At 37.3% G+C, this 16804-nt stretch overlaps 2 protein-coding genes across 3 annotated transcripts in view; one reads left to right on the forward strand and one right to left on the reverse strand.

The window, feature by feature from the left end:
• The window catches only part of LOC107749279 (synembryn-B), a 15774-nt gene extending 1651 nt beyond the window's left edge, over window positions 1-14123 (forward strand). Inside the window, exons 2-10 of one of the 2 annotated variants that reach the window (XM_016564375.1) lie at window positions 1515-1562; window positions 1699-2316; window positions 5918-6012; window positions 7619-7769; window positions 7861-7956; window positions 8832-8976; window positions 9152-9296; window positions 9453-9572; window positions 10140-11243. In XM_016564375.1, coding sequence (XP_016419861.1) covers window positions 1515-1562; window positions 1699-2316; window positions 5918-6012; window positions 7619-7769; window positions 7861-7956; window positions 8832-8976; window positions 9152-9296; window positions 9453-9572; window positions 10140-10143 — 1422 coding nt within the window. In that variant the 3' untranslated portion in view covers window positions 10144-11243. Of the gene's footprint in view, window positions 1-1514; window positions 1563-1698; window positions 2317-5917; window positions 6013-7618; window positions 7770-7860; window positions 7957-8831; window positions 8977-9151; window positions 9297-9452; window positions 9573-10139; window positions 11244-13311 lie in introns of those variants that run through there. The other variant, XM_016564374.1, reaches the window with a different exon arrangement.
• Window positions 14124-14721: 598 nt separating this feature from the next.
• Window positions 14722-16804, reverse strand: part of LOC107749280 (NAD-dependent protein deacetylase sirtuin-3-like) — a 12161-nt gene continuing 10078 nt past the window's right edge. Inside the window, exon 7 of the mRNA XM_016564377.1 lies at window positions 14722-16396. Coding sequence (XP_016419863.1) covers window positions 16109-16396 — 288 coding nt within the window. The 3' untranslated portion in view covers window positions 14722-16108. The remainder of the gene's footprint in view (window positions 16397-16804) is intronic.

Consider the following 16804-nt stretch of genomic DNA (forward strand, 5'->3'; position numbering starts at 1 on the left):
AAGCAGATATCGTCCTCTTTTGGAAGATCAAACAAAGTAGTTTCGCTTTCACAATGAAGCACACAGCGTCTTCACAACATGGCGGCGGCATCAATACTACAGCGAGAATAAAAGTTACGCTTTCTTTCTTTGCGTGAACATTTGGGTGACGTTATGCAAATCTTTCCACATAGTGATGTAGATATGTGGGGGCGTGTTAGAACGAGCCGTTTTAGGTAGGTGTGGCTGACTCTTAACTTTTATAAAGAATATCTCTTTGGATTTGAGACTTTAGTCTTTGCAACTTTACAGATCTTCTTTATGCACCAAGAGCTTGTAACACTCCAAAGAGAAAGGAAAAATTTAAATCATATGACCCCTTTAAGGAAAGTACCACATGTTAATAGGATAGAATTTGGGAAAAATATTGCCATGTCGAGATGATTACTTACATTAACAATATCAAAAATATTACAGCTTTGCTAAAATGTCATGTTTAAATATGCAAACAAGGCATTATCTATAAACTAATTTGCGTGCATTTCCAGAGCACAGATCTGAGTATTGGATAAATCCAGATATAAAATTGTTTCATTTTGTCAAAGGCTTTTACAGATATTTATGATATATCTTTTTATCACTCCATACATCAGATAATACTGTCAACAGCTAGAAAAAGAAAAAAAAATGTTTTAGGGATGAAATGTTATAAATCAGGATAATTGTATATTAAAAACCTCTCTGTATAAAATATCAGAGCAAAATGTGACCCTGGACCACAAAACCAGTCATAAGGGTCAATATTTTGAAATTGAGATTTATACATCAAATTTTTGGCCGAGATACAACTATTTGAAAATCTGGAATCTGAGGGTGCAAAAAAAATCAAAATATTGAAAAAATCACCTTTAAAGTTGTGCAAATGAAGTTCTTAGCAATGCATATTACTAATCAAAAATTAAGTTTTAATATATTTACAGTAGGAAATTTACAAAATATATTCACGGAACATGATCTTTACTTAATGTCCTAATGATTTTTGGCATAAAAGAAAAATCAATAATTTTGACCCATACAATGTATTTTTGGCTATTGCTACAAATATACCCCAGCGACTTAAGACTGGTTTTGTGGTCCAGGGTCACAAATGTTGTGTATGTAATTGCTATTGAAGTGGTGAATTCTGAGTCAGTGCATGAAAAAAAAAAAATTATATATAATAAAAATAATATAATATTAAAAAATATAATAGATAATGTAAACAGTTACAGTAAATGTGTATCTTGGATGTTTTCTTTTTTAGTATTCTGAAAGCAGACAAGGAAGCAAAAAAAAAAAGAAAGCCAGAAATTGACCACTGCATGAAAACAATGATTTTGCCTGTAATGGTTTTCCATTTCCAGATGGTTTATGGAACATCATAGATGATCGACCAGCTTAGACCAGGCTTATTTATGGTTTGAGACGGATCCAAGCGTGGGATCTGTTTATCTCAGATTTATATTGTCTCATGTCATGTTGACATTTCATTTCAGAACAGCCACACTTTTGCCTTTGACCACAAAGAGGAGGATGCACGAATTGTGAGTAACAGATTTATGGTTTGTTTTGTTTTGTATTTCAAAACGATCTCAATTTGGTATGTTCCTTGTCATTTCAGTACCTTGTTTTATTTAAAACAATCAATGACCTCTTGTGCTTTTTTGGTCCCTTCTGCAGAAATTGAGTCAGGATCTTCTTACAGTCCTCCGTCGGTCAGATCATCCACTTTGCCAAAGCACTTGCCTGGAGACCCTGCGCATCCTGTCCAGAGACAAGCGTGTACTTGGACCAGTAGCCACCAAAGAGGGCATCCTCACTCTAGCAGGACTGGCCCGGATCCTTGTGGCAGGACACGACGGAGAGACACTAGAGGAGGCACAGTCAGCAGAGGAGGAGAGGGTTGTAGTGGAGGCCCTCAAGTGCCTGTGCAATGTAGTGTTTAACAGTGTACCGGCACAGCAGGTAGGCGCTGATGTGAAGTTGGCAGAGGGCCTGTGTGCCCGCTTGCATTCGGTCAGCTCGTCCCATCATGAGGTGGGCCTGTTCTCCCTCCGGCTGCTGTTTCTGCTTTCCGCCCTGCGGACGGATGTGCGTGGCATGCTTCAGAAGGAGGCGGGTGCAGTGAGGCTGCTCACTGACATACTGGAACGCACCCTTGACGTCCTTTGGGTGGGGCCTTATGAGGCCGCGCCCCCTAAACCAGAAGCCCTGCCCATTTCTTTAGAAAACAATGAGCTTGCCATGGAAGCCCTTAAAGCTCTGTTTAACATCACTATGTCTGATTCCAGTGATGAGGTGAGAGTAACAATATTTGTAGAACAGCAAAACAACATTTTTATATCTATTTCACTGTGCTTTTTACAAAACTGATAGATGAATTTACATCTACTTGTCCTGTGCAGTACATAGAAATTAACCTAAGGAAAGCCCTCACTCAAAAATTTAAATTGTCATTATTTACTCACCCTCATGTTGTTCCAAACCTGTATGAGTTTCTTTCTTCTGAAGATGTTTTGTTCAGGGTAGCCTTTGACTTGCATAGTATTTTTTACCATACTATGGAAGTCAATGGCTACTGTCAACTGCTTACTAACGTTCTTTAAAAATAACGTCTCTTATGTTCAGCAGAAGAAATAAAGTCATACAGGTTTGGAACAACATGAGGGTGAGTAAATGATGACAGAATTTTTGGGTGAACAATCCAGTTAATACAGTGCCTATAATAAAAAGTATTCATACCCCTTAATTTTTTTCATGTTATGTTGCAGCCTTATGTTAAACTGCTTTGAATTACTTTTTTTCCACATCAATCTACACTCCATACACCATATTGACAAAGCAAAAACAGAATTGTCACAACTTCGTAAATTTATAAAAAAAAACTGAAATAAGCACATTGCATAAGTATTCATAACTCAGTACTTAGCTGAAGCACCTTTACAGCCTCAAGTCTTTTTGGGTATGATACGACAAGCTTTGCTCATCAGAATTCGGCAGTTATCTGCCATTAATCTCCTTAACTCTTCACCTCTCAAGCTCTGTCAGGTTGGATGGGGACAGATGCACATTTTCAGGTTTCTTCAGAAATATTTAATTGGGTTCAATCCCAGACTGTGGCTGGGCCACTCAAGGACATTCACAGAGTTGTCTATAAACCACTCTTGCTGTGTGCTTAGGGTCATTGTCCTGTTGGAAGATGAACCTTCTGCCCAGTCTGAGGTTCTGAATGCTCTGGACTGGTTTTTCATTAAGGCTATCTCTATATTTTGGTGCATTGAGCTTCAACTCTGATGAGTTCCTCATTCCCTGCCACTGAAAAACAGCCCCACAGCATGAGGCTGCTACCAGCACACTTTACTTTTGTATGGTACTCTGCAGGTGATGAGCAGAGCTGGTTTCCTTCAAACATGATGCTTAGAATTGAGGTTCATCAGACCACAGAATCTTGTTTTTCAGAGTCCGAGGGTCCTTTAGGTGCTGTTTTGCAAATTCCAAGTGTGTCTTCATGTGTCTTCACTGAGGAGAGGATTGAGTTTGGCCACACCGCCATAAAGCCCAGATCGGTGGAGTGTTGCAGTGATGTTTGTCCTTCTGTAGGTTTCTCCTATCTCCCCATATGGTCATGGAGCTTAACTAGAGTGACCATCAGCTTCTTGGTCACCACCAGTCTAACCAAAGCCCTTCTCCATCAATTGGCCAGCTCTAAGAAGAGTCCTGGTTGTTTTAAACTTCTTCTATTGAGGGAAACCGAGACTACATGCTTCTGTGAACCTTCAGTGAAGCAGAATTTTTTTCTGAACTCTTCCCCAGATCTGTGCCTCGATACAGGCAGTTCTTTTGACCTCAGGGCTTGGTTTTTGCTCTGATATGCATTATCAGCTGTTAGACCTTTTATTAAGATGTGTGTGTACCTTTCCAAATCATACCCATTCAATTGAATTTGCCACAGGTTAACTTCACTCAAAGTGTAGTAACAGCTACAAGCAATATGAATGCTCCTGAGATAAATTTCAGCTGTCCCAGACATGATTACTTATGCAATGGAATCATTTAAGTTTTTTATTTTTAATAAATTTGCAAAGATGTTTAAAACCTGTTTTTTGCTTTGCCATTATGGTGTATGGAGTGTAGATTGATGAGGAAAAAAAGCAATTTAAAGCAGTTTAACAAGGCAGCAACATAACAAAATGTGAGAGAAATGAAGGGGTGTGAATACTTTTTATAGGCACTGTACATTTGAAAAGATCTGTATTGCATGTGTATCTCACACTAAAAAACAGAATAGGATATTGCAGGGCTTCAGTTTCCTGTTATACTGCTGTTGAATAATTGATGCTGCTGAGTGGAGCCGGTGCTTTTACCCCCCATTAGAGTGAAGGAAGACAGAGAGGGTTTCTTTCTTTTAAATAGGTCATAGGTTCATTGGCATTAATAATTTCTCCAATGATCTTTTTGCCTCATTTTCTTCTGCTTTGGCAAGAATCTCGTGTCTCTGCATCATTTTGACCACTTTTTTGACATCCACGATGTCTAGGTTTAGTTTAAAGCTGATCTCCCTATTGTGATATTCAGCAGTGTGTTAGCCTATTTGTTATAATGTGTTTAAAATGTTTCTGAAGTGCTTTGTAAATTTTTAAAGAATGCTTGCATGGGTTATGGCTTCATTTGTGGGGCTACCTATTAAAGCAAGCATCACTATTACCATTGCTGCTCATACTTAAGTATTAATTTTCGCCACCTAATAATTTGTAAGATCATGATGCCTGAATTATACCAAAGGCTGTAAGACAGTTCACTCATATTAAAATGGATAGGTGAATGTGCAAAGAATAATAAAGTGATACGTTCTGCATTCTAAATAAAAGTGCCAATTGCTAATTGGTAAAGTCATTGCGTTACTCCCGCTGCCTTTTTTAACTTGCTGGCATATTAGTTTTACTTTCCTTGAAAAGGAAGGTACTTTGATTATACCTCAAGTCCTTTGGCTTTTCGATGGAGAGGTTTGCTGTTTGGATTTTACCTGGTTGATTAAACAAAAAAATCCCATGCAGTTAATTTGCGTATTGTCAGAGTATGTACTGCATTTGTTGGAGAACTTACTTTTCAACCATTAATTAAAAATCTTCTAAAGGTATGCAGGTGTGCATACTTGAGTACAGCCAAACAGATATAAAATCATGCAATCTAGAATGTCAACCATGTTGCTGCTCTCTGTAATTTTTCCCCACCATTTGACGACTTCTGTCTCATGACCTCATTTTATGGTCAATTACAGATGCATAATTCAGAATCTCGGCCAAAGTAGTAGTTCATCAGGATATTGTTTTGCCAACTATTTTATAAAAGTATCTATGCATAATGCATAATGCTCATTTTATGTACTGCATTTGACATACTATCTAGTATGGAATTAGGTGGATGTGGGACCGCTGATTTACATAGAAGGAAGGGCTCAAAACCTATCTAGAAATAGATATGTGGCCGGGTGTTTTGTATGGCCAAGAACCACTCACATTTTCTTGAGAAAATGTAAAAATCTAGTTTTAAATGCTAAAAGCTCCTACCCCCACCATTTCATCAAATAGACAAAAAAACATCGGTGCATTCCTGTGTTCTCAGCCCTTTGAATGATCATTGAAGTAAGGATAAGTGTGTCTCAATTGCCTGACCTTTTGTTGGTTTCGGTATGGTCGGGATCACCTTGACGCAAGATGCACTTTCTTTTCTCAAGCCAGTGGTTCTCTCAGTCCCTAAATCTCTCAATTGGCTCCAAGCTCTCAGGTCGTTTATTTGTAAATGAAGCCCAAACATCAGCATCAGACTCTTTCTCTACTGCTATTGTTGTGAAAAAGCCTTTTGGTTTAACACTCACACAATTTTTCCTTTATTTTGATAGGACAATGACCACCAGCTTCGGCTGATTGCAGGCATCATGAGACATCTCCTAATGCTCAAGACGCACACTGAAGCTAAAACAGAGGAGGCTCACAGGTACTTCCACACTAGAAGATCGACAGCTGAATTCAGTTCACTCTGTATACTAGCCCTGTGTCTATTATATTGGCCTCAAAACCTGTATTCCAGTGAGCCAGAAAGCAAAAGAAATGCAAGTGCGGTGAATGTGAATGATGAGATGTCTTCTCCAAGTGATTAATGACACACCTCTTTGCCCCATCGAGACAGCTCAACGCATTCTGAAACTCCCACCCGTTTATTTGGGCTTGACTCATTGTGTCCGCAGTGGTGCCGTCACCAGCCCTTTCAAACGTTTGGAATGCTACCCTCTCTCAATGCATTCTACAGCACTCTGAAATGACTAACTCCATGCTCCCCCTTTAACAAAGTGCGCTGAATGTGCTGAACCAGTCCTGGTCAGTAGATGTGTCTTTGTTATTGAAATAATGCCCACAGACTGAAGGTCCCCCCACCTCGCAGTGTTTTCAGAATGCCTTCTCATGTTTGTCTGTCGACATCACATTTCTAGAATGTGACATGAGTGTGCTGAATGTTCTTGTGCGTCAGTGGGGATTATAAAATGAACAAATGAAAGTAGCATACAAATATTTACTATTAATTTCCATGAGGTGCCTCATTGTGAGACGTAGTTTGTTTTTATGATACAGCCAGACACTAAATTGGATTTATGCACATGGGAATACTACTGACAGACCAATAATCAGTTTGACAAATAAATAAATAATATATATATATATATATATATATATATATATATACACACACACACACCGTATATATTATGGATATTCAATTGGTTATTTGGTATTTCCATTTGGGACAGTTTGATGGGTTTGTGAGACAAGAACCGCAACAATGATATTCACAGGTTAAGTAACTTATTTAATGTATTGTCATTCTTTTTGCAACACCTGCTAATGGCTGGTGACTTGAGAAAATTTACTGGCCATAAATATTTTTAATGGCCATGAAACTATGTGCATTATTTCATTAAAAGCTCACACACACACACACACACACACACACACAGGAAGAACACATTGGGGAAACACACAAATTTAAATTTGTATTATTTTTTATTCTTATTGTTTATTTTATTTTTATTTATCAAATTATAAAAATAAACAAATAAAGAAATATCACTATAAAACTACTGAACTCTGAAGTATTTTATAATAATTTATATAATAGGCTAATATTTATAGAAAATAATTATTATTGCAACTTTTTTGATCTAAATGGTTGATAACGTTATTTAAATAGTAGTTAAATAATAACAGAATAATCATAATAATCATAATAACAATTATTAAAATGTTGTTTACATAAATTAAAATAATAGTTATTATTATTGCACATATATATGTAATAGTAATAGTTATTATTATTGCATATTGTGATTTCATTGACGTACTGTAATGATCATGAAGTTATTTCATAAAGCCAAAATATGAGGAATTTATTGAATTAATTAAAATAGGTTCTGCATATTGGTTATCAGACAGTATCATTTTCTAAGGGCTACGTTGTACTCGAAGGCCAGGAGTTATTCCAGGAGTTGCGTACTATGTTCTCATCATGCATTGTGTGCTGAATCTTTATCATTTGTCATTTCTTCTAGTCATACCATAAATCTCCTGAGTAACCTTCCCGTGCGATGCCTGGATGTTCTGATAGACATCCCTGTCCAAGGTGGGATGGAAGAGTATGGTGGGAAGAACATGGACGTAGTGCAGATACTTCTAGATTTTATGGAAAAGAGGATAGACAAGGTATTGCACTTCAGATGAACACCCACAAGCTGTTGCTCAGCCGTTCCACTTGTTTCATTTGTTCATTCTTTGTGTGTATTTATCCACTCAGGGGACCAACTATAAAGAAGGCTTGACACCTGTGCTGAGTCTGATGACAGAGAGCTCTAGATACCACAGGGAGATCCGCAGATACCTCAAGACCCAGGTGCAGGGTTGAGTCCATGCTCAGTGTAATTTACTGCTCTCTAAAATGAGGCTTTGATGTTGCTTCTTCAGTGCTTTAGATATTAAGTTAAAGAAATAGTTCACCCAAAAATAAATAAAATGCTGACAATTTACTCACCCTCAGGCCATCCAGGATGTAGATGAGTTTGTTTCTTCATCTGAAAAGATTTGGAGAAATGGATCCTCTGCAGTGAATGGGTGCCCACAGAATGAGAGACCAAACATCTGATAAAACGTCACAATAATCCACAAGTAATCCTTGTGAAGTGAAAAGCTGTTTATTTGTAAGAAACAAATCCATTATTAAGGTCACTTCTGGACAAAATACAAGTCCATAATCCATAATAACACTTGCACGTGTTGTCCTCTCACATCAAACTCCACTAACATATTTGTTTAGAACTCTTTTGGACTGATTTCACTTGTAAACAGTGCATGATCTGTGCATATTTCTTTCCTGATTCAGATTAGATTACTTTTGCACTGGAGAGAATAATATTATGAATAGAAGACTCCTATTTTAACTGGAAGCAATGGTTTGAAGTTAAAAATGTCTTGATGGATTTTTTTTCTTACAAATGCACAGCTTTTCACTTTACAAGGTCTTTAATTGATGAACTGGAGGCGTGTTGATTAGTTGTGTATTATTGTGATGGTTTTTATCAGCTGTTTGGACTCTCATTCTGACGGCACCCATTCACTGCAGAGGATCCATTGGTGAGCAAGTGATGTAATGTTAAATTTCTCCAAATCTTTTCCAATGAAAAAACAAACTCTTGGATGGCCTGAGGGGGGAGTAAATGTTCATTCTTTATTTGCTGATTAAAAGTTTTCTTTTTGTTTGCTGTTGTACAGGTGCTGCCTCCCCTGAAGGATGTGAAGGAAAGGCCGGAAATCGGCTGCACAGTTCGAAACAAACTGGTGCGTCTCATGACGCATATAGATATGGCAGTGAAACAGGGGGCCGCTGAGTTTCTCTTTGTGCTCTGCAAGGAGAGCGGTGAGAGTTCTGCTTGTGTTTAATATTTCTAAAAGTTTGTAAAACTGTTTTGAAAGGCATTTTTGTTGGCATTGGTTTGAATTTTCGCAGTTTAACAAAATACAAGAATTAATATTGAATAAGCTAATTAATTATTTTTTGCACATCATTTTCTCCTGTTGATCATGTGATGCAGTGGATAATCTGTTGAAGTACACTGGTTATGGTAATGCTGCGGGACTGTTGATGGCACGAGGGTTGCTGGCCGGAGGCAGAGGAGAGACACAGTACTCATCTGATGAAGACTCTGACACTGAGGAGTACAAATCAGCCAAACCATTGTAAGTGCCCTTATATGTATGCATAATTGCTGTTCTTGTTTTCTTAATATAGGTAATACATTTAATAATTTTGCATAGTATCGTGTTTTTCCTTCTGCATTCCTGCATTTCTTTGTTCATTCATAGATTATAGTGACAATGTTTTGTGTTTTTCAGTATTAACCCCATCACAGGTCACATAGAGCACCCAATGCCAAACCCTATGGATGAGATGACAGAGGAGCAGAAGGAATATGAAGCTCAGAAGCTTGTCAGTATGATTGATGAATTATCAAGGTGGGTTTTTATTTTGTCACAATTAAACATTTCTTTAATTAAAATAGTAAAAATGGTTAAATATAACACATTTTTTTTATCACAAACATGTTGTTGTTGTTGTTGTTAATTTATTTTCATAATTGTATTTTTCTTAATTATATTTTATTTTTTATTTTATATTTGTTTTTGTATATTATTGTGTTAACTTGGCAATCTGATCTTTTTTTTGTCATAATCTTTCATTGTTTTAAATGATCCAATTTAAGCACAAAACTAAGATTTATTCAGACATAATCCTTTCATTTGAAAATTTAGACATGCAGATATTGTCTGACACTTCCATTTCCACTTATTCAGTGGTCAGTGTACATATTTTATCAACATGCTTTAACATTAAGCAGCAATTAAAATGTAAATAAGAAATTTAAAGTTAAAAGATGTCACCCATTTTTATTTTAATGCATGCTTTTTTTTTCATTGTGTAAATTCTGGGCATTGTGTTTTTACTCTTGCTCACTATTATCAGTCAGTTTCTCTTTCTGTTTTTCATCATCTTGTATGAGCCTGTTCATAATGCCTTCATAGATGACACCGTCCTCTAGAAGCATTGTGCTTGTTTTCTCATCACCCTCCTTGGAGACTCGATATGTGCAGGGCCGCATTCATGTTGACCTTTTCCTAAACAACCGGTGGGGTAAACTAGCGAGAGGTGTAGCGCCGTTGCTCCATCCACGCTCCTTACCAACCGCTTCATTAAAACAAGAATCCTCTACCGTCGTCCTCTGCCTCATTTAAAGCTGGCCTTCCGCATTCAACAGGAGTCAATGCACACCGACCGGCCACCGCAGCCTCGCTGCATTAATTACCAGCTAATTGGCACACACAGTGGGGTCGTGGGCTCAGGCTCTTTTGTATAATACACTGAGGTTTTATAATACATATACGTGGTTCTCTTTCATACGCTGCCGTTTTATTCAGCCGGGGTGCCAGACATTGTCCTCGGACATGAAGTGGTTTGAGACACTGGCTCAATTAGGGGTGTGCGTATGTACGTTAGCTGCCGGGCGATGTTTAATAAGTTTGCAAACACAAGAGGACGCACCATTGTCCATCCATAGGGTGTTTGAGTCGTAATGAGCAGCGTGTGCCCAAGAGAGGCAGATTCCTGTCTTTGAGAATAGATCCTCGTTCCTTCTGTCTTCCTCCTATTCTTTTTATCAGGATTGAAGGAGGTGTTGTGTGGAAGAGGGAGGGAACTGGTGCTTCCCGCTACGGCTGCTGGGGAGACGCAACATGTCCATGGAGGAATGTCCCTCCCTATGTCTGCTGCTTGACTTGCTGTCCAATTAGTACTGACTCTCTACCCATACACACACACACACACACACACACACACAAAACCCTACGTAAACTCACAATTGCTCAGGTTGCTTATCAGTGCATGTGCATTTGATTAGATAAGAGATTGTCTTGGATTCTGGTTTGCGTTTTCAAGGGACGCAGAGGAAACGTCTTTGTTTCCTTCTTGTCAACTTAATATCTTGTTTACACTCGTCATGACGTGCGTTTGACGTCAAGGGGTTCTTATGTGGACAGTAATGCAGTCCATGCCTGAATATCGGGGATAAGATAGTTGGAAATTAGGGATGTAACAGTACACAAAAATTACAGTAGGGTACGTACCATTGTGGCTCTGTCTTTAAGTAAATTAAAATATAATTACAATTTTCTGGAAAGCATAAAAAAAAAATCACTCAGCTAATGCTGTAAACTATATAAGAAACCCCCTTATTTGGATGCTATTATAATATTGAAGGTTTTAAATTCTGTTATTTTTTTTATTTTTTTTTTAGATGTAGTAATCAACGCTCAAAATAATTGTATGCAAGCATAAATTGCACAAGTCAGTTTTTACATGAAATTATAAATCTAATTATGATTATGTTTATACTTGACAGCAATTATTGGACAGGAGGTGCACTGTATAATGTCTAATGAATTTTTACTGACACATCAACTGAAACAGACTAGAAGTTCGAACTTTGGATTTAAGAATCAATATTGATTCTTTAAAATAAATATATATAAAACTAGAAGTTTCAAATTAAGTTCTGGATGTGTAGTCGTTAAACCAACACTGTATTAAAAAGAAAGTCCTGTACTGAATATTTTCAGTATGAATACATGTGCTGTTACACCCTTATTAGTGTTACCTTGTCTTTTTGTGGAAAACTTATGGTAACACTTTAGTATAGGGACCAATTCTCACTATTAACTAGTTGCTTATTAGCATGCCTATTATTAACATATTAGCTGTTTATTAATACTTATAAAGCATATATTCTGCATGATCATATTCTATATCCCTAATCCTACCAATAGCTAAACTTAACAGCTACCTTACTAACTATTAATAAGCAGCAAATTAGGAGTTTGAGGCAAAAGTTGTAGTTAATAGTGAGAATTGGACCTTAAAATGAAGTGTGACTAAACTTATGTAGGCTATAAGTTGTTACACCATTTAGTAGCTCTTTATAAATCAAAATGTCCAAGTTTATCTGTGTGTGAATGACATAATGCAAATGAGCTTTCTGCGGCTTTGATTGGATAATGCTCTTATAAATCATCTTTGGCCGTGCTTTGATTGGATAATTCTCTGATGAATCTTCTCGGGGTGTGCTGGTGACACACAGTGCAGATATAATTGGATTAGCGTGGAGGAGCTGCCGAGGCTTTGAAGAGATTAGAATGAGCACTGATCCTGTAATTAAACTGCAGGGTCGGGTGGTGGTGGAGGGGGTGGAGGGCCGCTCTGGGATTGGGGGGTTTAGGGTTGTGATTCTCTTATATGGCCAGATGTAATGGCAAAGAAAGATGTTCTACACATCAACAGGCCTCTTTAGGGGACAGAACTGAATTCAGCTACAATGGTCAGTACAAAGGGTTTCTTTCAAAGAGCAGGTGGATTGTGGTGACAAATTAGTGGCCTGAAAAACGAAATCGGCAAGACGTGAGCACAATAAATCTGGAAAGGAAATGATGGCTGCTGGAGTTTTTGCATATTTTACACACATTTCATATTTTATACCACTTTTACAATTATTGGACCTTCGAACTCTGCAGTTTTTTTTTTTTTTCTATTTTAATTTAATTTAAAATGTAATTTTTTCCTGTGATGGCAAAGCTGAATTTTCTGCAGCCATTACTCCAGTCTTCAGTGTCGCATGATCCTTCAGAAATCCTTCTAATATGCTGATTTGCTTCTCAAGTAACATTTCTTATTATTGTGAATGTTGAAACCAGTTGTGCTGCTTCGTATTTTCATGGGAACCATGATACTTTTTTTCTGGATTCTTTGATGAAAAGAAAGTTCAAAATAACTTTTTTTTTAATTGAATTTTTGTAACAATGTAAAAGTCTTTACCATCACTTGAATGCATCCTTGCTGAATAAAAGTATGAATTTCTTCCAAATTTCTAACTGACCCAAGGCTTTTGAAGTGTATATATTTTAAAGTTATAAAAAATATATATTCTATAATATATAGTTATTGTATATTATGTTATGCATAGAGATACACACAAATCAATTGTTCTTTCCTTTTGTGTACAAAGTAAATGTAATAGAAGTTTCTACTGACGTTGGTCATTCCTGCCGGTTGTATCCCCCGATCCACTTATTTGCATGTGATGACGTGAACATGCAAAGCACAAGTAGGATGCAAAAGTCCTGAGCTCTGTTCTGCTCTATTCAACAGGAAGGAACTGATCAGACCGATGGGAGTGATGAAGGATGGCACTCTAGCACCCCTAGGAGAAGCCATCCATGAATGCAGCCCTCCACCCAGCAGCGACTCCGACTCAGACTAGCAGAAGTTTAGTTCACTCAGACAAACCCTCTAAGCACCGCTGCTGCCGGCTGACCACCACTGTCTTACCAACTGTCTCTTGCACAGGGGATAGTTCAGTTATTTCCTACTGAGGTTCTTTTGTTGCACGAGGGCATGTCTTTCTAATTGGGACATGAATGGTGAACTATAGAGTGAGCAGAGAGAGAGGACGCAGAAATGTTTAAATAGATAAACGGTTGTCACCGGACTTCAGATATAATCAGTGACTGTATAAGATGGATCTGTTAAGTAGGAAATTACACAACATATTCACGTGTCTCTGTGCACAAGTAAATGCACTTGGTCTTCAATAATGAAGTATAAAGGCTTTATGACATTTACCCTTAAGTAAAGCTGTTCATTTAGGTTTGTATTTATTAAACAGTCTGTGGCTGTTGCTGGTTCACAGATGGAAGAAACCTGTTCCACGGCGTTTCAAAATACTTGAATGTCTTTTGAAATGTTATATGCCAAGACAAGCCATGAGATCAGTTATGCTAAGAAATTGTTTGTCTTGCACTTAGTTTTTGCAAGATGTGCATTGAATTTTTTTCCACCACTTATGCCTGGAGTTTTAAACAAGTGTCTTTTCTAATGTTCTATATTGCTTTTAGCTACACAATTTTCTATATACATTGTTTTTTTTTTTTCTTTCAATGTTATTGGAGGTGACGTTTTCTTTTTCTAAAGGAATGTTAAGTTTTACACAAAGGATGTAATTAAATTCAGGTTTTCTAAAGATTTCTGGTTACTATCTTTGATTTAAAAGCTTGTGAGTATTTCACGAGGCCCAGTACTCCTCTGCTATAACCACTGTAAAATCAGAAGGGGCTTGGTTTTATAAAATGTTAATTTTTAATTTCCTTCAATTTTTGCATATAGGTTTTTTGTTGATTTTCATTTCAGACAATCATTTGCAATAAATTAAAAACAAAACTAGCAGTGTCATTCACTTATTGCATGCAGAAACATGTTTTGTAATTTTGGCTGTGAATATAAAAATGCTAATTTAACATCACTAATCCTAGTGTGATTACGGCAAGATTATATCACATTAAATATGAGCTTTAGGAGAGAAAAAATAAATAAATAAAATGAGATTACATGATCAATAGTTGTATTCAATATATTGAATCCAACTGTTGCTTCTCTAAAACGATTTGTATCCAAATCCAGTGTGAAATTTGCTTTAAATTCGAAAACTGAATATTCCATAGTTGAACAGAATATATGTAAATAAGATGAACAAAACAAAAGAGACAAAGCCATGAATATATTTATTAAATACCATACGATGCAATTTTTATTAACAGGATATAATAAAAATTAAAAAAAGCAGCATTTTAATATTCAGAAGTACAAATGGCGAGAACGTTAAGAACAACAAATGCAAGCTTTAACTACTATCAATCATATTCAACTGGAGAGCCAAGTTGACTGTTGAGTCCCATTTTAAACAAAACCACCATTCCATGAATCAGAAACACCGATTTAAAAGACAGCTGGTAAACAGGCTTCAACAAAACAAACATGGCAACCTGCATATATGAATAAAGATACGAGATGGACTGAAACATTTAATAGGCATTCTGGCCTTTTGTCCATATATCTCAAAAGGTGCCAAAATCCCTGAGGGACATGAACAGATATGATCACAGCAGTGTGGTAATTACCAGCTACTTCACTGACCCTGTGCAAGATCAAATTGCGCCCACAGCCGTTCTCATACGCAGAACCACACACACACAGCGGGATATTGGGGTTCTTTGTTGCTAACCAAAGACATTTATTAGAGTTTTGGGAGGGTTGGAGCTCCTGCTTGGAGGCTGCAGTGCCTGTGAAAACACACAGTGGGGGCACTGCACACTTGGGAGGTCATGCCTCCCATGCTAATTTAGCACCGTTCACTCACTGGGGCCAAACCATGACTCGCTGGATACCAAATGACTTACAACTAGCAAACAAATACATAGACATACATACACATTTATATACAACCGTACATTTCCAATTTTTCACATTAACTGCACACCACCAACCTTTCCAAATAAAGATTCAAATCTTGATTATGGTTTGGATATAGTTTGTAGAATGCTAAAAGGAGCCTTATAGCACCTTTTATCTGTCCAGAGATAATTAGTGGTCCTAAACTAACAAAATAAGTGCCACATTTCAGGGTCTGATAAAAATGTATTTATTTTTACCTAAAAGCAGACATTTTCGCATTCTAAACGGGTCCGTATCTTTGAATCACGATGTGCAGATGTGACGTAATTACAGTTCTCTGCTTATACTCTTTATGAAAAGCCGTAATGAATAAGTGCTAGAATTTAGAAGAAATCCAGATGCAGGTTTTCAGTCAAAATGAGCAGCAGACACTACGCAGATAATCATTTTAAACCCAACAAAAATTGAGTCTAATCCGACCAGAAACACGGCCAAGTTTCACTGTCTGGTCAAACAAGGCTGCTGTTTATCCGTTTCAGGAAAAGACTGCCCAGAAACACAGTCAAACTGGCTGTTACTACTGGTAAGAATAATGACATCCTAAAACATTCAGATGTAATGATATACATAAACATCACTGTGGGTTTTGAAGCCTTGCCAGGTGTCCACTGCCATACTCTGTGATATTTTAAACATAAAAGCCTGTCTGTGGATGACATTAGTGCATGCTGTCGGTCTCTGAAGAGTCACTGTTCTCACCGCTGCTATTGCTGGGGTCAGTATATGAACAAAGCCCATTTTCATGGCTGTTCATCAGGTCTTGGATCTCAGTATGCCATCCCAGGATCTCGGCAAGCTTTCGGACAGAATCGGAGAGATCTCCCAGCTCCATGTAGTCGGCCCTCCTCAGGGGCCTCCGTTCAAAGGGCCCGACTGGATCACGGTTCAGCAGCAGACGAGGCACTGTGGACTTCACCGTGTTGACCAGGCTGGCGAAAGGCTCGATCTGCCACAGAGCAGAAAGATTAACTGGTATTTTTATTAAGCAAAGACCAATTAAATTGATTTAAAGTGACAAGAGATTTCCATTTAAAATTCCCTTATAATGCTGGGTTTAAAAAATCCTTAAAATTATTACTGTTTTCACAAAAATATTAAGCAGCACAACTGTTTTCAACATTGATAAAACAACTGAAGAGTAATGCCTGCTGAATCAGCTGTAAAGTCACAGGAATACTACATTATATTAAAGTGGAAATGAAGCAGTCAGTCAAGTTTACATTTAGGAAAATAACTTCCATTTTAATAAAAAAATATAAACAAACATGATTAATGTAACCATTTTAAAGTCCCCCTGTAGTCAAAAATGTTATCCTTTAAAACTCATCTTTGATCATCAAAATGACATATTTAA

The sequence above is a fragment of the Sinocyclocheilus rhinocerous genome, unplaced genomic scaffold (assembly GCF_001515625.1).
Source record: "Sinocyclocheilus rhinocerous isolate Xijiao unplaced genomic scaffold, SAMN03320098_v1.1 scaffold1311, whole genome shotgun sequence".
NCBI lineage: Eukaryota > Metazoa > Chordata > Actinopteri > Cypriniformes > Cyprinidae > Sinocyclocheilus > Sinocyclocheilus rhinocerous.